The sequence below is a fragment of the Myxocyprinus asiaticus genome, chromosome 27 (genome assembly GCF_019703515.2).
Source record: "Myxocyprinus asiaticus isolate MX2 ecotype Aquarium Trade chromosome 27, UBuf_Myxa_2, whole genome shotgun sequence".
NCBI lineage: Eukaryota > Metazoa > Chordata > Actinopteri > Cypriniformes > Catostomidae > Myxocyprinus > Myxocyprinus asiaticus.
Window position 1 is genome coordinate 9855609 of NC_059370.1, and position 24969 is coordinate 9880577.

The window sequence follows — 24969 nt, forward strand, 5'->3', positions numbered from 1 at the left end:
TTCATTTTATGGGAAAGAAGTCATATATTTTCAGTATAATTATTCAGATGGAGGAACTCTGTAAATGAATGTAAGTATTTGAAATAAAAGGATGACACACAGTATATTTTTATGTTTAGAATAAAATATGCCCTCATAAAAGTACAAAATGCCCCTGAAACTAAAATTCAGTAATTGCCCCATAATGAAAAAGTTCATTTCTAACACTGACTAATTAATATTAAAATTCAGCTGTAATTTCATTATGGGCACTCATAATTCTGTTACAGAAATACATTAAAATGATAATCATTTGGTTCTTAAAACGGAATAGGACTTGATTTGACTGAATGTGAAAACAACAAATCATAGATGTGGGTCTGTTGTCATGGAGGTATACACGATAACCACTAGATGACGCTGTTCGACAACTTCAAATTGAACTGCAAAAAAAAAAAAAAAAAAAAAAAGTTTACTCACTAACGTTCATGTTGTGCTTTGCTCACGTCTAAATAAAGCTCGTGATCATAATCTATACGCAGTATTCTCTTGCATATATTTCAAATTATATTACAATCCTTTACACAATACACGAGGGGTAAATATTTCAATGTAAACATAATAATCTAATTTAATTGCATTGGGTAAAAACCTTGAAATGTTAAAAGTTAGGGGCCATATAGCGTCAATGTCTATGTAACAGTGTAACTGCCCCTTCGTTATACTTTTCCTGCTTTCGCTGCCCCTCCCAACTGATGCTCAGGAAAACAGCTCAACCCTCCGTCCTTCTGGGAGGCAAACATGATGAACTGTGAGGGTGCACGGCACGTCTTCCTGACACGCATGAAAACTGTTTAGGATGCTGCCGTAACTCCGGACACATCCAGACAACACAGCAGCATCCCTCGTGCGGTCCGGATTTGCTGTCATCACAATCGCGGATGGTGGGGAAGGACTCTACCAAAGGAAAACAGACGGAAGAAAGATGAAATGTTTCTCCCGGTACCTGCCTTACCTCTTCCGACCTCCGAGTACCCTCCTGTCCTCGAGCTGTCACACGGAAGGTAGGAGCGCGATCCACGCGCCTGAGAGTCACAAGACAAGAGGGACAGTGATTTTACACTGTGGATCACAGTGTAGGCTACTGAAGAGGTGCTACGTAATGACAACTTTTGAAGTGCAAGGGAATTGTATCTGTAGGGATAACTTATTTTGCCTGTTATAGATAGACAGATAGATAGATAGACAGACAGACAGACAGATAGATAGACCTAAAATGAATAGATAGATAGATAGATAGACCTAAAATGGATAGATACGTTTTAGGTTCTCTCTCTCTCTCTCTCTCTCTCTCTCTCTCTCTCTCTCTCTCTCTCTCTATAGATATATTTATATATTTCAAAAATGTATTGCCATGCCAACAAAGTTGTCTGGAATTTTTCGTGTTGAGCTCACAACAATAATAACATACATCACACAACAAGAGCAACAAAGATATCACAGTAGTGCCTATAAGAATAAGCTGGTACTACTGAGTCCAGCACAAAAACAGAGACCCACAATACCAAGTGTAGGGTGCAAAAGTTCAGGTACTTGAGTAGTTAAGAATCTGAACAATCTTACAATATGTACTATTTAAGAGATGTGTGGACTTGGATTTAATTGCCTTAAGACGCCTTCCTGAGGGCAGGAGAGTTAAGAAATGATCGGCAGGATGTGTGGGATTATTCAAGATTTTCACGCCTTTACCCTTCTGTAAGATTACATCCGACAATTTTAAAGGCAGGACGTACTATGGTGCTAATGCGTTTACTCTGCTGAATTGTGGAGTTGCCAAACCACACTGTAATTGAGAAAGTATGTACACTCTCAATCACTGCCTTATAGAAGTGGAGCAAACCGTCCTTTGATACTCCAAACGTTTTAAGCTGCCTTAGAAAGAAAAGCCTTTGGTGTGCTTTTTTAATAATCCTAGTTAAATTATCATCCCATTTCAGAGATGCAGAAATAGTAGTCCCGAGAAACTTGAAACTAGGCACCCTTTCGACTTCTAGACCACTGATGGTTAATGGCAGGAGAACATTCTGTCGCCATTGGAAGTCGAACACCATTTCCTTCGTTTTAAAAAAATTTAGCACAAGATTATTTGGACTGCACCAGTCAATCAGGGAAGACACCTCACTCCTATAAGCAGATTCGTTGTTATCTGTAATCAAGACAATAATTGTTGTATCATTCGCAAACTTAAAGATTTTTACAGAATCACAATGTGAAATACAATCATTTGTGTACATATAATAGAATAAAGGTGACACTACACAGCCTTGCGGGGCACCCATGCTTATAGACAGGGTTTCGAAAAGTTATTGTTTATTTTCACCACTTGAGCTCTGTTTTTCAAGAAGTCCAGAATCCAGAGGGCAAGGGACTGATGCTACAACATGATCACACGTGAAGTCGGCATGATGTTTCCGATAGTTTCGGTACCCTAGGATTTTTATCAGACATGTTTGCAGTGGTTTCAATGAGTTTACCTTTCCACCTTGCACGACTGGCAGTGTACTGCATCATCTGCGTGGGAGATTAGGGTTCAAAGCCAGACAGTAACCACATTTGAATAATCAATGACGAGCTTGATTCAGAGGTTTCACTTTTCCTTCTAACATTACTTTTTTATGCCACTAATGGTTAAGGTAAGGTTTGGCTTGGGGGATAGAATCTATAAATATATGCTTTTCTCTTCATTGCATAATGTCCTGTAAAGCTGAAAAAACTAGCTTTTGGCGACCTCTCCTGGATATAAATGGAGCTCACACGTGCCCATATGCCCTACAACACTTACCGCTTTGGCCACTGGGGGCACTGTTTCGAAATTTCGGTCAATGTATACAGATTTTGATGAAAGAAAAGTCGGTCTACTCTTTCCGATTTCACTGTGAGATCAGGCTAACCCCCAATTTCCCTAACTTCTCAAATATATATAGATAGATAGATAGATAGATAGATATAGATATAGATATATATGTATTGGATCTTTACATTAATGTTCCTTTAAAAAGGAGTTATAAATGAGTTCATTGATGACTAGTAAGTAATTTACATAACAAATACATTATAAATAATTTATATTCAGTTATAGCAACATGCATAAAAAATGTCAGCTTTTATCCAATACTTAGTAGTAGTGAGTAAATAGTGAGCATTTTAATTTACATGTTATTAATGCTTAATAAATACACATTTTCATAATTTTATTAATTAAAAAAAAAAACATAAAATGCCCTAATTAATTATTTATGTCACAATGAGGCAAAAAATAGACTGTTACACTGAGATAAAAAGGAAGGATTGTGTCATTTTGCTACAGTCTTCTTTGTTTAGATTCATTATGTCTTGTCTCACTTGTGTTGTCACTTTCCTTGTCACACTGATGTCAAAAGAGTGGTGCTACTCCGAGTGCTGTCCCAACTTACCAAGTCTTAGTTACAAAAATCCTCTGCAAAAACTCTTTTCAGCTCTTCCTGCTCATTCACAGCATATATCAAATAATAAAGCCTGATGACCATTAAACCATACTGAACTTTATGTACATACAGTAGGTTTCTAATATTGGCAACTCCTTAATAAATGCTTCATATGTGTCCACTTTACATTAAGGTACATTTTAATAGGTTACTAATGTTGAATAGGAGTTATTAAGCATTTATTACACGTGAGGTAAAATGGCTCACTATGTTGCAAGTATTGCATGAAAGCCACCTTTTTCCGTGCATAACAAATACTAAGTTTTACTGAAATTCATGTTAATTTTTCAGTTCAACTTTTCACTTAAATTGTTATGGTGATATTATAAAAAAGAATGCAAAGCAGAAGCAGATTTGAATATAAAATAATTAGCTTGAATGATGGAAAAGGTAATGTTTACAAAATGTTATAGGATGCGCATGAGTAGATTGAAATGATGGATCATTGCTGACAAATAACAATACTGTGTTCTTTCAGTAACGAGAGACACCTGCTTTAAGAGTTATAAAAGTCTTAGCTGCTTTATTTCCCCAAATTCCTGACCAGATAAATGACCACTCCAGTTGTGAGTCCATGCTGTCCTTAAAGTGTTCTCCTGTGCTTTTGTGACTGGACAGTTCTAGATTTTAGATTGTCTGGTTACAACTCTGTTTCAAATAAAACCGCCTGCATTCATTTGAGTAGAGGAAACTGTATTATAGTCCCAAGAAACATGCTTGCGAGCATTTGTGAGTATGTGGGAATTAGGGTGCCCTACATCTTGTTTACAACACTGTCCATTAACAGAGCTTGCTGAGCACAGAAGTGTGTTTTATTTTGCCTTGGTTGCTGCTTATGGTTTCTCGGGAAAATGTGTCCCTCTACACTTTTAAAAAGATGATTGGCTATTCATATATAATACTAGATTATCTCTATAGGTGTTTTTGTTTTTTATTTATATCTACAGTGTGAAAGAATGAAGTTAGTGACAGAGGCAGTGCTACCTCTAAACTTTGGTCCTGAAATTGTAAATCATTGTTAGATTATTGTTCTGGACAGTACTGTGGTTAGGTACGGTGCAACAATGCCAAGGGAAGAAAACAAAGTTGAACCAATGTTTTTTTTTTTTTTTTTTTTTTTTTAAAGTACTTATTTAAAAATGTATTTGTAAATATTGTGATACTTCAGTGACCTGCATTGCCCTTATGTGAAATTGTGGCATTTGTGACCGTGATCATTATAGTGATTGTGTAACATTCAGCAGCGTGGCTATCATATCCCTTTGTATAGTGCAATTTATTGGGTAGTTTTAATGTTACAACGGTAGATTAATTATTCATTGCTGGCTCACTTTGTTGGGAGTCTTGCCAAAGAATCTGTTTTAGAGGAGGCCCTCTGCTCCCAGTCATTTTGATCAGTTATAACTATTATAATGCAGCATTTCATAATAACAAAGGGAATTATGAGGGGCTTTTGACCTTATGTGAGAAATAATATAGCTAGACAGATGACACAGTTTGAAAGATGCTTTATGCTGATCAACACCCAGCCCAGCTGTTGCCAGAAAACCAGATGAATAAGTAAATGAGTGAGTTTGTGATTGTGTAATAGAGGTCAGTGCCAATGCTGGGCAGGTGAGCAGGGGATGAAGTAGGGGTTTCATGAAACACTTCTTCTATTCTGTCATCAGGATACTTTTGTCCTTCTCCTCACAGATCAATTAAACCCATAAATGCATATATTGGGTCTTAAGTGACCTGGGACCTCATCATAAACCCTCCAAAATTGGCCACTGGTAAAACATCTAATAGTCAAATCTTTGTGATTTATATGTTGCAATGTTTTCTTGTGTCTCAATACATGGCTATGTCCATCAGTGGAGAAACATTCTTTTTGCACAACATGATCACACGGGAAATTGGCAAGTTAGTTTATGCTGGGCCTCATGTGTTCAGATAGAAGACAAAGGCAGGCCTAATACAGTCGTAAAAACCTAACTCAAGCCCACCTTCCAAGTCGTAAATCTTACTGATAAAAATCGCACCAAAATCAAACAAAGGGAGTCCAAAACAGACTACAAATCCATGAAGCCTTGCTCACTAAAGGATCGAACTCTCAACTCCTATTGGATGAGGCACACAACAGAACGTCCCTCAAACATGACATCATCAGGAGTAGAAATACCTCTGAAATGTTTCGTGAGTTGCTTCCAGCGACTTTGTTTGCAGCGTGTGGACGCAGCTCTTCGCTGCTCTCCGGTGCAACCTCGTGGCACAAGGAAGTAACGTCCGACTTGAAACTGTGGCCATACAATCTCCATCTCGCTGGACGAGTTGAGATTACTCTGTGTTCAACCGAACACTCTAACGGATCCGAAGGAGACCGCCAAGCAATTCGCATCTTCATCCGTTTGCCTACAGAAGTGAAGAGATTAAAGATTTCTCTTCCATCTTCAATCAAGTCGACATTTCTGAGTTCTCCGCCAGCCCGCCGAGAATCAACAGCCGTACCGCCCGCCGACAGCACGAGGAAACGGTCTCCCGTCATCACCCGAGCCTCAAGGAACCGAGTCAAAGTTAAAGGACGGAGGAAAACACATTCTACCTGTGTCCTCATGCGATTCAAGTAAGAGGTTTTATGTCTGGGCAGAGATAGAATATTATAGTGTGTTATTCTTGTGTTTCAAGGTTTTTGCTTGTACAGTTTACGGACCGCCATGTCCGCTCATTATTAATACTCAGGGTATTAATTATCACAAATTTGTTTTGCTGTATTGTGGTCCAACCAAATTGGATTGTTGGGCAATTTCGCCATTGCGGGTGAGACAGCAACTGAGTTCATCCATTAAAGAGTCAAATAACGCGGGACTTTTACGAGCCCCGCTCATAAAACCGCGTCTCTGAGTGATAAACTGAGAGCTGCTTTCTCTCCCACTATCACGAAATCGGCTTTAGGGCTGTCACTTCTCTCTTTCTCTCTCTCGTAATAACCACACTGACACACACACACACACTGTCACACACACACCCTATGTGTTATAGGATTATTTTATTTCCATATCTAATCATATCACTGTTTAGTTTGTAGTTGTAAGTCGGACGTTTATGGACTGCATTGTATTAATTATTAATTGATATTACTGCATAAATAAACTTTGTTTATATTACAAAGAGAAGTGTTTTGGTTTGTTTTGCATACACCTGTGTCATGCTGACGGGATGTCAGTGCTCGGATTCAAACCTTCATTCATTGTTTTTTTTTCTGGAAAATCGATATTCTTCGGATGTCGATTTTCCTATGAAAACAATCTAATATTGAGACTGTTTTACTATTTGGTTATTAGTCCCTAATTCCAGGGTGGTGCCCCGTCAATGTTAATCCTTATTAATATTCTATTGATTTTTGATAATTGATAATTATCTTTGATGATTGAATTTGAATGATCAATAAGCTAGTGTTAATTTTAATTAATGTTTCATCGATGTTAACAATTAACGATTATCTTTGATAATTGTTGATTTAAAGGATTTTAAAAAGCTAACATTGATTCTCATCAATGTTCTATTGATTTTAATAATTAATCATTATCTTTGATAATGATTAATTATTGCTAATAACCAAACTTGCTCCTAAACGTAGCACACTACATTTACTGGAGCCCCATATGAGGTTTTAATGAGTTAGATCCAATTAATTAATTTAAATATTAATTAATAACTACAGAAATAATTAATATCTAAACAACCAGTAAAGCCCTACATAATAATTGGTGCCCCGTGTGAGGCATCCTACGTGCCAGTTCTGTCACAGTGTGTATGCAAAAGAATCCAAAGTAATAACTTGAATCATTACTTCAAAGTTTGGTTCTGTTTGACAATTTACTTCTCACAACTTGCCAAACATAAGCCAGTGTGGTGTGAAAGTGCTCTTAAGCATGAATTAGGGGTTGGTAAATTTACTATAGTCTGCTTAAAATCTGCTGTTGTTGTTATTTAACTTCTAACGCTTTCATCTAAATGTTACAGAGAGGTGCCAAGTCACTACGTTGACGTCCACCAAAGAGAGAACGCAGTGAAATTCGCACATCATAACAGTAGCCCATAAGCCACAGGTCGAAGCCTCTCACCTGTATGTTCGTGCTAGCATTATATCAACTGTAAAACAACAAGCTATCAGAGTCACTATCACAAGAATTTTTACGGCCCCAGTAAAATGAGTCACCAATCACCCTGCGTGACTGGAGCTGAAGCTCCACAGAGGTTAGTCGACCCAGCACTGCAAGATGTAGTTGCTGCTGTCCTCCGTCTCTCCATAGAGGAGAGAGATAACCTTAACGGCTACAATATTAGTCGTTGTGATGAAGCATTGCAGGAACTAGTTGATTATGTCAACAACTCGGTCGGGAAGCCAATGCACAAAATCCTGGACCTAGTGGGCCAAATGTTCCTCCTTCATCACCGCAAAACCCAACTGCAAACCGCCGAGCACCAGGCCCAGCTCGCCCAGCTGCAGAGCAGCTACCAAGCGGTGCAGAGGGAAAATCTCAGCCTGCACCAAGAAATTAGGTGCACCCAAGCTGAGAAAGTCCAGGCACAGGAAGATAATGCCCGGATGCAGGAGGAAAACGAAACCCTGCGCAGGCAGCTTCAAGCTGCCCAGCTAAAAGTAGAGTCAGATCAGGTAAGTGCAGCTGAAATGCACCGCACGACATCTGACATAGAAGAGGGCCCCCTTTTTTGCGATACGCGTAGAAATGTGCCCCTGAGAAACCCAGGGACACATGCTAGGAGCCGAGCTGCCCCTAGTGGTACAGTCTCTGACTTCGTCCTCCAAGACACCTTTCAAAATCCTCCAGTGGTCCGCTGGTTGGATGCAGGTGCCCCTCCTTACAGTTGCCCTCCTCAGTCAGCTTTCAGTCACGCCACCTTGCATTTCAAACTGATTGATTCCACACCACGAAGGGGGGACAATTATTTTCAAGCCCAGAGTGGTGTAAGCGGCTTGAAGATCCCATTAGCCAGGGAGCTGTACGCAACCTGGGGTCCACCCCCACGCGTCGACTGGACTCCTTCCCCACCACGAAGGGGAGGAAGTCGTCCTCATCGCTATAGCGATCCGAGTGACTATGATGTTTCGGATGACTCGGACGACCCGTGGTCATACCGACACCAACGCTTGCGTATCCGACAACTCAAGTCCCTCGCAGGGGACATAGAACGCTTTGACCCAAGTAATCGAGATTCAAACAACGACAGTTATCTTAGAGAAATTGAGCACTGCCTGGTTGATTTGTCTTATGCTTTGTCGCGTGAAAAACTCAAGCTTATATGGAAGACCACGGTAAGGAGTGTCCATGCGTTCATGGAAACGCTACCGACTGGTACACAAAACCGCTACTCAGCTCTGTGTAAAGCCTTACGCGAGGAGTATTCGCTGTATATCGACGAAGCCTCCGCTACCATAGCTGCTTTCGCCATCACCCAGAAGAGGCACGAGCCTCCGCGTGAGTATTATAGACGCCTGAGAACCACGTACTTCCAAGGAAGTAACGCACCAGGTCTGGAGGAAGAACAAGCTTTCAAGTCTCTTTTCCTTCATAACCTCCATGAGTGCGTGCGATATGACGTCATGATGCACTGCAGAATGGGCAACCCCACCATGCAGGAAATCAAAAAGTACACACAACTGGCATGGGAGACACACGTGCGCCCTGCCCGAAGGCATGAAGGCAATGCCAGAGCCCTGGGGATCCAAGCCTCATATGCAGACCTAGCGCTTGAAGGCAACGAAATGCCTCGCGTTAAGGTGAATGCTAGAACAGGACCCCAGAGGCGCCGATCACCCCACCAGCAGGGTAGGCAACAGAACCAGGGGGGTGGTAACCAGACACACCCCCAGGGTCATGGCAGGCCTAAACAACAAAATGTTCGGCGGCCGAAAGGAAATGCGCGGTCCGAACAAAAACCCAAACAAGAAGGTGAGTGGGTAGGCAAGGTTTCAAATCCCCTCAGAGAACAAGATTTGAGAGAGGAAATGGAGGATATAAGGAGACACTTGACTGAGTTAGTAACTAAGCTTGACGTGCTCCGTTGTTCACCAGGTCCGTCGACCTCCTCAAAGGAACAGGGCGCTGAAACCTCATCAGTATGACTAGACGATGTACCCCCTCCCGTTAATGCCAAAGTTTACTTTGTAGGTCGGGAAAAGGGGAACAGTGTCCAAGTTGCTCCCCAAAACAGTCACTCCTAACATGCCACACCCTCCTTTTCTGTCCTTCTTGGGCGATCTGTACCGTAAGGGTAACCTTCACAGACACACATGGCATATAGTTTTGGCATTGAAATTCCAATCCATGTAAATCCTCAGAACCTCAAAATAGGATTTATCCTCAATCTACCGTCATAGGCAGAATATATATAGACTAAAATCTGTATTTAATGTTGGTTTTCAGAGAGGTAATGCACACATTCACCTCAAAACACCACCAACACTCGCCGACCATGATGAGGACCCCTCGCTCTACCTTATCTCTAACCTAAACATGTGTACCAAGACAAAGAACATTCATTGGGTTTGTCCAAACACAACCCCTTTGTTAGAGAGGTGACTAACTACCTCCCTGAACAAGTGTCATGGTAGCATGTCCATCAAAGATGAAGGAACAGAGACAAAGGTAGAGCGAGCAGGCAGTCGCTGGCTCGTTAACACCAGCCACCGAAGTCATACGACTGCCATGATACAGCCACTAAACTAAGGCTACCAAACCAAACGGTGTTCTTAATGGTTCCCCATAGAGCCACCGTGCACATTGACGATATTGTCCTCCATCATCTCAACGTCGACAAAAATGATGCAGAAATTGAGATCATGGACACATTTAGAGGTCACAGCCTCACCGTTGATGAAACCCTTCGAAAGCAGCTTCAAGCTGAAGGGATGAAATTAGTGAAGTTCAGTCTCAAACCGACTGGCTTGACCACAATATTTTCCTAGTCACATAAGCAGATCGTCATCTTACCAAGAACACCCTATCAGTTTGGTTGCCCTCTTCCTCCTTAGTGGTTGGATCATCATCGCAATTATTGCACACACCATGTACAGGTACATTCAACACCTACAGGCCAGACTGGACTCACTTCTCATACAGCTGCATTTTACACACCAGTCTGAGCCCATCCCACAGGTTAACCCCATCATTTCCAAGGATAAGCCTTTTAACCTTTAACCCTCCTTTCCTCTAACATTTTGTTCCTAGTAACCAATGTCAGGTTCTACTTTGATTTTGTGTTATGACCAAAGAACAACAAAGGATTGTGTTATGGTTAATGCTGTGCCTTCCAATAACTTGAAATGTTTATGTGTGATGAATGTAGTTTTAGATTTAGCTAGAAGTTCTATGCCCAGATGTGCCTCAATCTCTGTCCAGATGATAAAGCCTCTGTGAACTCTAATGAACTGTATGGACTGTGCAACCATTTCTCTTTCCTATCAGGAATACATGGATGGTGTAACCCACAGGTTACTGTGAACCGACAAGAACTGTTCGGCCCTTCAGTTGCTCTAAAGATGCTGGACAACAACCAACTCTTCAGAACAAATGGGGGAATGTTGGGCCTCATGTATTCAGATAGAAGACAAAGGCAGGCCTAATACAGTCGTAAAAAACTAACTCAAGCCCACCTTCCAAGTCATAAATCTTACTGATAAAAATCACACCAAAATCAAACAAAGGGTGTCCAAAACAGACTACAAATCCATGAAGCCTTGCTCACTAAAGGATCGAACTCTCAACTCCTATTGGATGAGGCACACAACAGAACGTCCCTCAAACATGACATCATCAGGAGTAGAAATACCTCTGAAATGTTTCGTGAGTTGCTTCCAGCGACTTTGTTTGCAGCGTGTGGACGCAGCTCTTCGCTGCTCTCCGGTGCAACCTCATGGCACAAGGAAGTAACGTCCGACTTGAAACTGTGGCCATACAATCTCCATCTCGCTGGACGAGTTGAGATTACTCTGTGTTCAACCGAACACTCTAACGGATCCGAAGGAGACCGCCGAGCAATTCGCATCTTCATCCGTTTGCCTACAGAAGTGAAGAGATTAAAGATTTCTCTTCCATCTTCAATCAAGTCGACATTTCTGAGTTCTCCGCCAGCCCGCCGAGAATCAACAGCCGTACCGCCCGCCGACAGAGCGAGGAAACGGCCTCCCGTCATCACACGAGCCTCAAGGAACCGGGTCAGAGTTAAAGGACGGAGGAAAACACATTCTACCTGTGTCCTCATGCGATTCAAGTAAGAGGTTTACGTCTGGGCAGAGATAGAATATTATAGTGTGTTATTCTTGTGTTTCAAGGTTTTTGCTTGTACAGTTTACGGATCGCCATGTCCGCTCATTATTAATACTCAGGGTATTAATTATCACAAATGTGTTTTGCTGTATTGTGGTCCAACCAAATTGGATTGTTGTGCAATTTCGCCATCGCGGGTGAGACAGCAACTGAGTTCATCCATTAAAGAGTCAAATAACGCGGGACTTTTACGAGCCCCGCTCGTAAAACCGTGTCTCTGAGTGATAAACTGAGAGCTGCTTTCTCTCCCACTATCGCAAAATCGGCTTTAGGGCTGTCACTTCTCTCTCTCTCTCTCTCTCTCTCTCTCTCTCTCTCTCGTAATAACCACACTGACACACACACACACTGTCACAAACACGCCTTATGTGTTATAGGATTATTTTATTTCCATATCTAATCATATCACTGTTTAGTTTGTAGTTGTAAGTCGGAAGTTTATGGACTGCATTGTATTAATTATTAATTGATATTACTGCATAAAAAAACTTTGTTTATATTACAAAGAGAAGTGTTTTGGTTTGTTTTGCATACGCCTGTGTCATGCTGACGGGATGTCAGTGCTCGGATTCAAACCTTCATTCATTGTTTTTTTTCCCGGAAAATCGATATTGTTCGGATGTCGATTTTCCTAAGAAAACAATCTAATATTGAGACTGTTTTACTATTTGGTTATTAGTCCCTAATTCCAGGGTGGTGCCCCGTCAATGTTAATCCTTATTAATATTCTATTGATTTTTGATAATTGATAATTATCTTTGATGATTGAATTTGAATGATCAATAAGTTAGTGTTAATTTTAATTAATGTTTCATCGATGTTAACAATTAACGATTATCTTTGATAATTGTTGATTTAAAGGATTTTAAAAAGCTAACATTGATTCTCATCAATGTTCTATTGATTTTAATAATTAATCATTATCTTTGATAATGATTAATTATTGCTAATAACCAAACTTGCTCCTAAACGTAGCACACTACATTTACTGGAGCCCCATATGAGGTTTTAATGAGTTAGATCCAATTAATTAATTTAAATATTAATTAATAACTACAGAAATAATTATTAATTATTTATGATAGTAACACTGATCTAAACAACCAGTAAAGCCCTACATTTAGAATGTCAGGGAGTTCCATTCAAAATATCACCTCCAGCACCTTTAAAGAACAAAGTTTTGCTCAGTACTGTTGCAGATGCACACAACGTGTAGTTCTTCGGCCACTTGGGGGCAGTAAATATGTTCGACATTCAAAAAGCATGGACCGATTTTAGCAGACAAAACATTCAACCTCCTGTTGCTGATTTAACAGTGAGATCAGTCTGCTTTTTGGCCCTACAGATTTGGCTGATGCTAGCCAGCCAAATTTGACCCCCTGGTTCAAACTGTACATTGTGATATAGCTATAGCTAACACAACCCTATAGTTGCAAACTGATCTGATAGGAACATATTGTACATCCACCAAAAACGATACAGCCTGTTGTCCTGGCGTAGTCTGTCAATGCCCAGGGGTCTGGCCCAGCTTTTAGCATTCAATATCCGGTCGTTCATCAGTGAAATGACCCAGCGGTCCCAAAGTGAATTTTCTCAGTGAATCTATCCAGCACACTGCACATGCGAACTTGTTCGGAGGTTGTTTGTTTGTGTTTGTTGAAAGAATGGCTAATGTAATATCAGGGTGTGGGCCCAGAGGCTGGGCCACTGATCGTTAATCTCAAGATGAAAAGGGGAAAGAACCAAAACTGCTGGTGTAGCAGCAGCACCTACAAGCTAAAGGAGACAGAAATGGGGCGTGTCGACTGATGAATTGGTTTTTCCTAGCCCCTGTTGACTTAAGGAAAAAGACTGGATGCTTAGTCATTGAAAGCTTTTCGATGGGTTATTCATGTTTGTGTGTGCTGGGGTATTTATGTTCAATAAATATCATGATGGATTAACTTTTAAACACTGATGATTTCCTCATTGCCTTCTGCTTGTGTCAGGGAAAAATAATCAGTGACTTGTCATACTGTATATACATGTTGGATACTGTATAGATTTATAGATACATATGTATACTGTAGATATACGTGGGGTCCAAAAGTCTGGGATATCAAAAATCTGGGATTGTAAATCTAATTTATACCTGGAAATAAATAAAGATAAGGTTTAAGATTCTTCACAATAGGTCACTAGCAGCATTGACCATGTTCAATCTTTTAGTCATTGTCAGATTTCTTTGCTTCTGTTGAAGCAGACAGGATGCTATTTTAAATATTCTTGGCAACATTTAACATTAATGGTTCCTATGTTAAGGGATTATATAAAGTGGTTCATTAGTGACTAATAATTCATTTGCAAATGCATTTTAAATAATTTATATACGGTTATAACAACATGCATAAAAATAGTGATTTTCATGCAATACCTGCCAAATAGAGAGCCATTTTACCTCACGCTATAAATGCTTAATAACATTTATTAACCTTTAGTAACCTATGAAAATGTGTGTTAATGTAAAGTGGACACATATGAAGCATTTATTAGAGTAGAGTTGGAGTTGCCAACATTAGAAACCTATGCACATCAAGTTCAGTATGCTTTAATGGCCATCAGGCTTTATTATATGATATACTGTATGCTGTGAATGAGCATGAAGAGCTGAAAAGTGTTTTTGCAGTAGACTTTAGGTAACTAGGACTAGGTTGGGACTGCATCATTCTTTTGACCTCAGCGTGACAAGGAAGATGACAACACAAGTGAGTCAAGACATTACAGTAATGAATATAAACACAAAGCGGGCTGTAGCACAATGACATAATCCCTCCTTTTAATCTCATTATAATAGTCTATTTTGCTGCATTGTGACATAATCATGAATTAGGGCATTTTATGTTTTTGTCTAATATAAGGATGATTATGTGCATTTATAAAATGTAAGTTAAAATGTGCACTATTGGAAAAGAACTGGATGAAAGTTGCCCTTCTAATTCATGTTGCTGTAACTTCATTTAAATAATTTATAATGTATTGTAAATATCTTAAAAGTAATTAATAAACCCCTTTATAAACCCTTAACAAAGGGAACATTCATGTAAAGTGTTACCACATTCTTAAATCATGCTGGAGAACATGAATCAGGTTTTGCACAAACTTGTGGAGCTCATGCCAGCTCAAGTGTTTTCTGTCATTAAATTCTTTATTAAACTAGAAACATGCAAATAGAAGCATTTTCACTACTGGGCTCAGACTTTTGGACCCCACTGACCCCCCATTGTACTGAATACACACATATCTGTACAGCACTAATGTGTCATAAATCCATCCTGGAAACTCCCATGTATGTGAACAAACACACACCGTACATACATACGCTTCAGAAAGAGACCTATATTTCTGCATCACTGTTAATCAGCCACTGCTGATGGGAACAAGAGAACATGAGAGCATGTTTTGGTGTGTGTGTGTGTGTGTGTGTGTGTGTGTGTGTGTGTGTGTATGTGTGTCCGAACTATAAAGTAGATATAATGATATGAGGGAAGAGTTGTGAGAAGTTAAATGGGGGGAGGAGAGACATCAGACAGAGATAGCAGACTCTAGACACATTACACAGAAGGATCAGGTTGATCTATTAAAGTGCCTGCATACAAGGAATGAGTGTCTTTCTAACCTCTTAACTAAACAGATTGCAGGACAGAGGGCCATTGTGTGTACATCCAGATGAAAATTGTATTGCACCGGTTGCTCTATCATCATTGAGGTGACTTAATGGAGTATCAACTTTGAGGTGTTTTCTCTTTCTTTCTGTGTACATGAGTACATGACACTGCTGTTAGTTACCTGTAAAGCACAGCTTACTTAACTGGCATCTTTGTCCAATTTATTTAGGCTAATTTGTCCTATAATTTGTCATTTGTTTCTATGTTCATTACTTTATAATCACTTGAAAACATTGATGCAATGTTTACTTCATTAAGAAATACTTAAAGGCTGCAAGCTATTGTTTTAATTTTATTTGTTAATGTTTATAATATTTAAATGTATAAATAAAGGACAGTCTGTTTAGCATCACTTTAGTTTTTGCTGTGGCATTAAAATTCATTTAGAGAATCGAGAAATGTCGACTAATGAAATTTTGGTATTGTGACTTAATTTCATATCAAAGTCTGATTTCTGATTGCAAATTTTGGTATCTCGATAAATCTGAGCACAGTTTGAGACATTGTTGAGATCTCTTCTGAAACTGTAGAGGAGACACGTGTGAAATTACTGGAGTCTTTATCTCAGTAGACAAATCTGAGAAGCAGGAGATTTAAGGAAAAGACTTCATTTGCTGTGTTGGATAAACAATTGAGGTGTAAAAGAGATCTCTTTTGTGACTTTTTTTTCTACGTGTGTGTGTGTGTGTGTGTGTGTGTGCGCATGTCATTGTCAGATGAGATAGAGGGATGTACCAGACACGCCAACAAATCCTGACCTACCTATGGTCTCATGGGAAATGTGTTGAAGTTGAGATATGAATCCCCTGAGAGGACAGGGTGCTCTGTTCTAAAGCTGGGGTACCGTCTGTTTTGCTTTTGTCTTTTCCTCTCACGTTGGCCCCAAAAAGTATTTGGACACTTACAAATGTATGAATGTCATTGTATCAGTTAACAAAATCAAATATTTGGAACTTTCTGGTTGTCAGACATTAGGGGAACAAGTCCATAGTTAATGTACTGAACTACTCCTGTGGTTACTCTGCTGGTACACCTGTGTGAACATGAGGAGAACTAACTTCATACATCCACTTAAAATGACCCTGGGACTAGTTGGCCAAAAGAAATTACAAATATGGCTAAGACTATGCCCTGACTAGGCATGATGCAATAAAACACTTTAAATATACACAATAAACACTTTGAATTCGGTGAAGGTATGCCGATAGTTCTGCTGCTGAAATCGGTCTGTGCATAACTAAAATTTAAACCACTGCCCCCTGTGGCCAAAGGTGAGGTGAAATTTCCACAGAGGGGCCAAAAGTTGTATTTTTAGTTGTAAATGTTGTAATATAGTCAACATGAATGCATATTTTATTAACTTAACCCCCTAAACCAAACCCCAACTCTAAACATCATTGAAGTCACGCTCACCATTGTTTATGTAAATTTGATAACTTCTTGCTTTTCATGGCACCAGAACCCATGTCTCTCAGAGGAAAAGGTGAACACATTTAAATTGATGCAAAATATCTGATGGGAGATGTTGTTTGTCAGTGATTCAGCAGAATGGGATTGAATTCATGATGCATGAACATTCGGAAGCAACATGTAGGACAAAAAAGCAAATAAAAAAGCTATATCTGTCATGAAAGTCTAAATTTTTGTCCTAACCAGCTGCAACAGCAACAAGCAACGAGTGATGGGACATTTTGTCAATAACAATTTTGTCATGTAAGAAAAGTGAATTTAGTTCTGAGGAAAGGTCTAGCGTCATTTGTTTACAACAGTGTTGTATAAAGTATCCGATTGTCATACTTAATATACCATTATGGAAATTGACTCAAGTAAAAGTTAAAGTAATTAATGAGGAAAATACTCAAAGTATTAAAGTAGCTGATATTAAATGTACTTAAGTATGAAGTAAAAGTAAATGGCATAATTAATTGCACAACTGGTCATTGATGATTAACAAACATGGTACCAAGTTAAATGTAAATGTAAACCACATTTTATTCACTTACGAACTGCTAAATATTACACATTTGAACAGCTCTCCAGGAAAGGTGGGAGATTTAAACAAATGTTAAGACTTGCTTTTTAAAGCAATTTTACAGATTCCAAGGAATCAAATTGGTCAAAAGATTAGAATCAAATAGGTTGTTCGTGAATCGGACATCACTGTCGCCAAGCAACATGCAGTTTACACTTGCAGATGTGTTATTTTTTGCTTTGTTCAGTCGCAAAAGTAACGAGAAATGTTTCGGAGTTAAAGTATTAATTTTCTTTTCAAAATGTAGTGCAGTAACAGTGAAAGTCATCAGAAATATTTATACTTGAGTAAAGTACAAATATTTAAAATAATTACTTAAATACAGTTACAAAGTATTACAAATGCCACTTTTGTTATCTTTAAGTGTGGTTAAGTGTCCAAATAATTTTAGTGGCCGCTGTATATGCTGTAATCTTTTGCAGTATTGTGGACAAAAGGCCTCTGCTCATTTTTGTTCAAGTCCTTAAAGCTTTTAAATTTTTCAAGCCGGGTGTTTGTGCATTCTCACATGCTCTTTCACACACACTTTGTCTTTGTCTAAATCCAGCATCAGTTTCCTTTCTAAAGCTCTAGATGCATTAGTCTTCCATCCACTCTTTCAAAGAGAGAGACGAGAGACCACGGCAGCACAAATCCTGCTTTGTGTTCTCCAGACTCCAGGGCAGGTCAGCTGATTCAAATCTGTGAAGAGACTCCAGGAAGAAAGAGAGCGAGAGGGAGAGACTGCTCAATGCATGTTACCTATATTTATACTCGGCTCTCAGACGTTTTGGGGGCTGCAGCTTTACAGTGTTCAGAGATAAGCAGCTCTATTGTCTTGGCTTTATTTTGTACATTCAGGAAATGCAGAGTAGAAGGGAAGTGCAGCTTTAAAAAGAAACCTGCTGGATCAATTAGTTTTTCCCTTCTGGCACATGACTAAGCAGAGCGAGACGGAGAGAGACACATGGGTTGAATGAATCAGCAGTGTTTCTATATGTTTCCTCCTCACACATTCTTTTTTTCTGTTATGACATGTTTGGTTCACTCGGAAGTGTTATCTAAAGTGTTACATTTTACATTATATTTACAATTATTCATTTGGCAGATGCTTTTATCCAAAGCGACTTACAAAAGAGGAATAATACTAGAGCCTGACCGATATGGGATTTTTGAGACCGATACCGATTTTAGAGAAGCAAAATTCACCGATATGGTGGCCGATATAGTTACTTTTTGAGCTGGAGGAAAACAGACCTTTTCTATGTGGATTGTGCACTGATATGACTATGCAAAGGTACTCAGAAGGCTGCTTTCTTAAACAAATATTTTTGTCAAAGAATACTTGACATTATTATTATACATTGTCAGCAAATTCTAGAATTGAACACTGAGAAAATAAAGAATAAATAAAAATACAATAAATAGCTTAAAAAACATCAGTACTGTATGTTTAGTATCGGTCAGTTGCTGATCATTAAAATAAAGAATAAATAAAAATACATTAAATAGCTAAATAAACATCAGTACTGTTTAGGATCAGTCAAATGCTGACCATTAAAATAAAGAATAAATTAAAATAAAATGAATAGCTAAATAAACATCAGTAGTACTGTTTAGTATCAGTCACATGCTGACTATTTTAATACTGCCAGTCAATTATAGGCAGGTTGTAAAACAAGAAGCATTTACACCTGCCGAGACGAGATAAACAGCGGCAGCGGTGTTACACCGTATTCTGCTAAACAAGTTCAGGGGAAACTTTAAACGGTGGAAAACCAGACTTTTAAATATTACATTTTATAAATGCTATGACTGGAATTGTTCAGTTGAAGGGGGTACCAAACTGTGAATCCTGAACAAAACAGTTTGGTAAATACATGTTTGCACATTAGCTTCCACTCAGCTGACAAGCAATGCAAGTAGCTACGTTGTTAGCTAGTTAGCTATAAGCTCGTTGTTAAGGAGAGTAAAAGATGGACCAGCATTGCGTCTTACCAACTAGGTAACAGCGTAGCGGGAAATCAACACTCAACAGACACAATCCACCACCACACTGTTGTCTACTGAGCTGCAAAAAGATGCTCTGATGTTTACCTTTCAATCTGCTACATTACTTATTGCACTGACAAACTATAGCTGGCTAACAGCAAACAGACAAGAGTGACATGGTTGTCAGGGACAGGGTTAACTTTATATTAGTTATATTGAAAAGGGAAAATGATGGGGTCATTTTTTATTAACTTTACAGTATGTATTTCACAAACTAGTTAGCAACTTACAGAGAAGACACCGCTTAACTCTGCACTGCTTAACTCCGCCCTGTCTGCAGAACCACCGTCAGCTCAGAGTCAGCTCTGTAAACAATGGAGTTGGAGCGTAATGACACCAGTTCTAAAGCATTGTTTTCTGCATTATATGTTCTGAAAAACAGTTTTCATATCTGCGCATATCGGTAAACATATACGCCGTTACTGACATATCGGTGAATAGCTAATATCAGCTGATAATATCTAAATAATACATCATAAGCGATTCATCTTAAGGAGACAGTGGTACGAAAAGTGCTGCATTACAAAGTTTCACTTGCATCAGAATAGTAGTATTCAAGACAGATAAGATTGCAACAAGAATATATATAATTTTTAATGATTGAATGGTTAAGTGCTCATGGAAAAGATGTGTTTTTAGCCGTTTTATGAAGACAGAGTGAGTCTGCTTCACGGATGAAGTTGGGAAGGTCATTCCACCAATGTGGTACAGTGAAACCGAAAGTGTTGTATGATGCAAATTCTTGTACGTTGCATTCTCAGCATTGCCACATGTGGTGTTATAGTGGATAATTGTGTAAACTGTCCTCTGAAATGGACCGTTTTCTTTTACAGGTGAACTACTGTCATGGCGAAGCAACAGTTTGAAGAGAATCTTGCTGAGTGGTTAAAGTTAGTTAAACCATTGATATTTTTATAGCTAGCTACATCAATAATACAACCTAGTCTCATATAATCACCTTACTACAGGGTTAGGGAGTAACAGAATATATGTAACAGGGCTAGCTAGGTATTTAAAATACTAAATATTAGAAACTGTTTTCCGCTATAGTTACAATTTTAATTGTTGGTACAAAGAATACAGTTACTTTCAAAAAGTATTTGGATTACTGAAAAGATTGCTTTGTATTTAATAGTAATTTCTTTCATTTAATATTTATTCTATTCAGTTGTGATTATGTGATCCAAGGAGCATTTGAACAGCGATGAAACACTTTCTTATGATGTGTTACATTTATACGTGCAAACAGAGGGTGCTCTTGTAACTGGTCCTGCTCGAACCGCTCCGAGCGGGATTCAATCTGGCGTCAGCCGGCATGGGAGGCGGGAGCGCCAACAAGGATAGCACAGCTATCACATACCAGCTGGCTCCCGTTACACTCTCCCAATGTTATGAGTGAAAAGGTAGATCTGATGCCATTGAAGAACTTTCCCTTGGGAGCTTAATCCACATTCGATCAGAAAAAGATGTTGTTGTGTACACTCTGTGGGGTTTTAAAGAAAGTTTGGAGCAGCAAATATAGTTAACCTTGTGTAAATTTTATGTGAACTTTAAGCTTTATGCCAAGTGTGGCGGAGCTAGAGAAGGGGGTTATGGCAAACTACCAGTATTAAAGTGCTAGATGGAGATATGAGCCGACTACACCACCCTGGGAATTGCACCCAGGGACATATTACTAAGCACGTAGGTATTAACTCAAAAGATCACACAAGTTTTAACCCAAATGTTCACACAGGTATTAACCCAAAAGGTCACACATGTTTGTTCTACAAATAAATGAAGGCTAGAGATGTGGGTTTATTGATACACAATTAGAATGTTAAAAATCTGAATTTGGCCAAGTCAGACAGAACAGGCTAAAACACATTCCGCAGCCTGCAGCGTCAAACGTCAATGGTCTGAGAAAACAATTTCACATATACAAGAAACAAAGAGAAATAAACAAAACAACAAATACCGCAGGGCTGAGGCTTCCCAATCAGGAAGAAGCAGGCTAGCTATTACAAGATTGGGTTTTAAAAAAAAGAACCCACACCACTCTAGCGTACATGCACTTCACACAAACTCTACACACCATAAAGTTGAATGTAGGTGACAAAACACAGCACTCTGTGCGAGACACACCACCACCACTAAAACAGTGCAAGGAAGCTAGCCCGCCTGCTCTTGGCCCTCAGCATCTACAAATTCCAAAACAAAAGGACCAATTAACCACAATACAAAGGACAACTGGGTGGCACATGCAAAATATTTTTTTGTTTTGCCAAAAAAAATTATAATTAAATCAACAGGCCAAATAAAAAAAAAAAATCAATACAGCCAGGTGCATAACGGCTTAGGCCTGGAAACACAAGAAGGGCCAGATAGACGTGTGCTCAATATTTCTTTCAAAGCAAACAGAAACAGTTGAGTGCTTCACTATAGCATCAGTGAAACCAAACAGTCTTCAATGAGAAAGAGACACAAACCGGCACAATTGGACTTGCACCGGCTGAAGATGTATGAAAAACAAACAATTAATAAGCAAAAAAACAATTAACAATTTAGAACCAAAAACAAAACAAACAAAACAAAAACAACACAGGAACAAAGTAACAGTGCTCCTCGAAGGATGGCAGGAGAGTGCTAATGTTAAGCTTTGTCTCCCTGGCAAAGAGCACATAGCCGGACATGCACTCGAGCCTGCTAAAAAAAAAAACAACGTTACTACCATTTAAAAGCAAGTTACGCAACTCTCCCAAAAAAAAAACAATCGAGTCACATAACAATGAGATGATTTAACGATGCTTGTTTAACGATGCTTGTTTAACAATGTGGATGCAGCGGAGGTCACGTGACGCCATGTGAGGAGCAGACGTGTAAACGGCGAGCTCTGCGCACTTTGCTAATTTTTTTTATTATTTTCATTTTATAATCCAGTGAGATTCGATACATCCAGCTACATATTTGTTCTTTGAGGTAAAAATGGCAAAGAAGTCAAAATCCTCAGGCTCTGGAGACATTAAAAGATACTTACGTGCTCAAGCTGAAACCTCTGACAGGCCTGCAGACCAGGGACTCGGTTTGGACAGTGCGGCGGGAGAAATCCAGCATCAACTGTCCAACATGTCTGTGATGCTGACGAAAGTTGTTGCTGACTTGGAGGATCTCGCTGTAATACGTCGATCGATTACGGCGATGGAAACAAAATTATCTGAGTTGATTACGAGAGTGGCAGATGTTGAGAAACGGATCGATTATATGGAGTCATCGGAAAGGGAATTATCCGCTAATCCTCTAGCGACCAAGATAGATGTGGAAAGCATTTTGGAAAACTGGAAGATCTTGAAAATAGGAGCTGACGAAATAACGTACGAATTGTTGGAATTCCTGAGCACGAAGAAGGCAGAGATATGGTGAAATTCCTAGAAGAGCTCTTCCAGTGTCTGCTCGACATAACAGGCCATAAAATGGAAAGCGAGCGAGCTCACAGAGTCCCGGCTCGCAGATCTGCTGAGGGAGACAGGCCCCATCAATTCTGGCCAAATTTCTGAGATCATCCGATAAAGATCTCGTGTTGCGCCAGGCGAGGAGCAAAGGAAAGCTGTCTTGGAAGAACCACAATATTTTCTTGTTCCCAGACTTTGCAAATTCGACAAGAGAGAAACGTGATCGATTCAAGGAATGTAAGAAACTCTTACATCAACGGAAGATCGCTTTTGCACTGATGTTTCTGGCCAAACTGTGAATAGACACTAAGGATGGCCGCAAAGTATTTATGTGTCCCAAGCAAGCACTGTCCTTCATAGAAACAATGGGCGAGTAAACCATTGTGTTTCTCATGTGAGTGGATTGACTTGCTGTACTTACTCTTGGCTGTCTGAGGAAGCTGTGCACCATTTTTGTTTCTTTATGTGTTGGTTCTGCCTAGCGGCTGGAGTTTGTTTTGTGGAATAACACTCCTTCAAGAAACTTTTGCATGGACGGAAGATCGCTTTTACATTGAAGTTCCCAGCCAGATTGAGAATGGATACTAAGGATGGCTGCAAAATATTTACATGCCCACACAAAGATGTCTTTTATAAAGTTGACAGACTGAGTAAGTCATGGTGTATTTTTTTTTTATGTGGCCTCCGAGTGAATAATACACTCTTGACCATCCGAGGAACCGGGACGCCTGTTTTGTTTCTTTTTGTGCTGGTTCCGCCTAGTGGCTGGAGTTTGTTTTGTGGAATAACACTCCTTCAGGACAGTTGTGGATGAATCTGTTTGTTCTTTGTGCTTATGCCTCCTGTTGGCCGGAGTTTGTTTTTGTGGAGTATTTTTGCGGGACATTGGAATGATTACGTCATCTGCTGCACTCATAAACAGCCGGCTCACTGAACACTTGTTTGTTTGTCTGAGGACACTGAACGGCTTTATATCGGCTGGAGTTTGTTTTGTGGAGGAACACACCTTCGAGACAGTTCTATCAGGAAGACTTGCAGATTTGAGTGAAATTTAAGATGACATTTATTTGATGAATATAAAACAGAAATGTAATGTCTCTCTTTGGCATAAGCCCCGTCTGGCGGTCCGAAGAAGTTGTACTCCGAACCGTCATATCCTGCCGGAGATAGGAGGCAGGGGCGAGGAGCCTACCCCCGTGCAGGACGGGACTCGACTGGTGGTGGTGGGGTGGTGGAGGTTGCCATGTTATCACACTGAAACAGCAATGTGATAGATTGTGAGCAAACTTATAAAGCAATGGCTTACATGTGATTGGCTGGGAGTTACCTAGCTAATGGTGCGATGATGTACAGCTGCTAGTCTTCCTGCTAGAACTACGCTGCGCTTACATTTATGTGAATGAATCTACAAGTTCTTTGTGTTTATTCTGCCTGTTGGCTGGGGTTTGTTTTACAAAGTATTTTCTGTTATGTAATTTTTCACAATTCACAAAATTTGTACAGAAGCACCGGATTGAGCAATCTGATGGCAAAATTGTCGCGGGGGCTCTCGTAGGCATGCATGGACTCTTTGAGTTTAGAGGGATTGACGCCGGTTGGCGCTGTCGTGCGTGGGGTTAATGCGCACATTTTTCATTTTTCTGTTTGTTTTGTTCGGGGTTTGGTTGTTGCACTAATGCTGGAATGTGGTCTGTATAATCTTGTTTTTGACACACAATTTATTTTTCTATTATATAAAAATGTCAGATGTTAATATGAGTGTGTTATCTTTCTCCACGTGGAAAGTGAATGGGTTGGGGCACCCCATAAAAAGAAGGAAGGTTATTTCTTTTCTTAAGAGTAAGAAATGTGATATAGTGTTTCTTCAAGAAACACATCTTTCCTCGCAGGAAGCTGAAAAAGTTTGGAAGATATGGGGTGGGCATGTTTTCTTTAGTG

The 24969-nt window shown here is 39.6% G+C and overlaps 1 protein-coding gene across 1 annotated transcript in view; it reads left to right on the forward strand.

Annotated features, from left to right (window-relative positions):
- The first annotated feature begins 799 nt into the window (after nt 1–799).
- The window catches only part of LOC127417608 (serine/threonine-protein phosphatase 2A 55 kDa regulatory subunit B beta isoform-like), a 99146-nt gene continuing 74976 nt past the window's right edge, over nt 800–24969 (forward strand). The window contains exon 1 of the mRNA XM_051657648.1: nt 800–1043. Within this exon, the coding sequence (XP_051513608.1) occupies nt 965–1043 (79 nt within the window). The 5' untranslated portion in view covers nt 800–964. The remainder of the gene's footprint in view (nt 1044–24969) is intronic.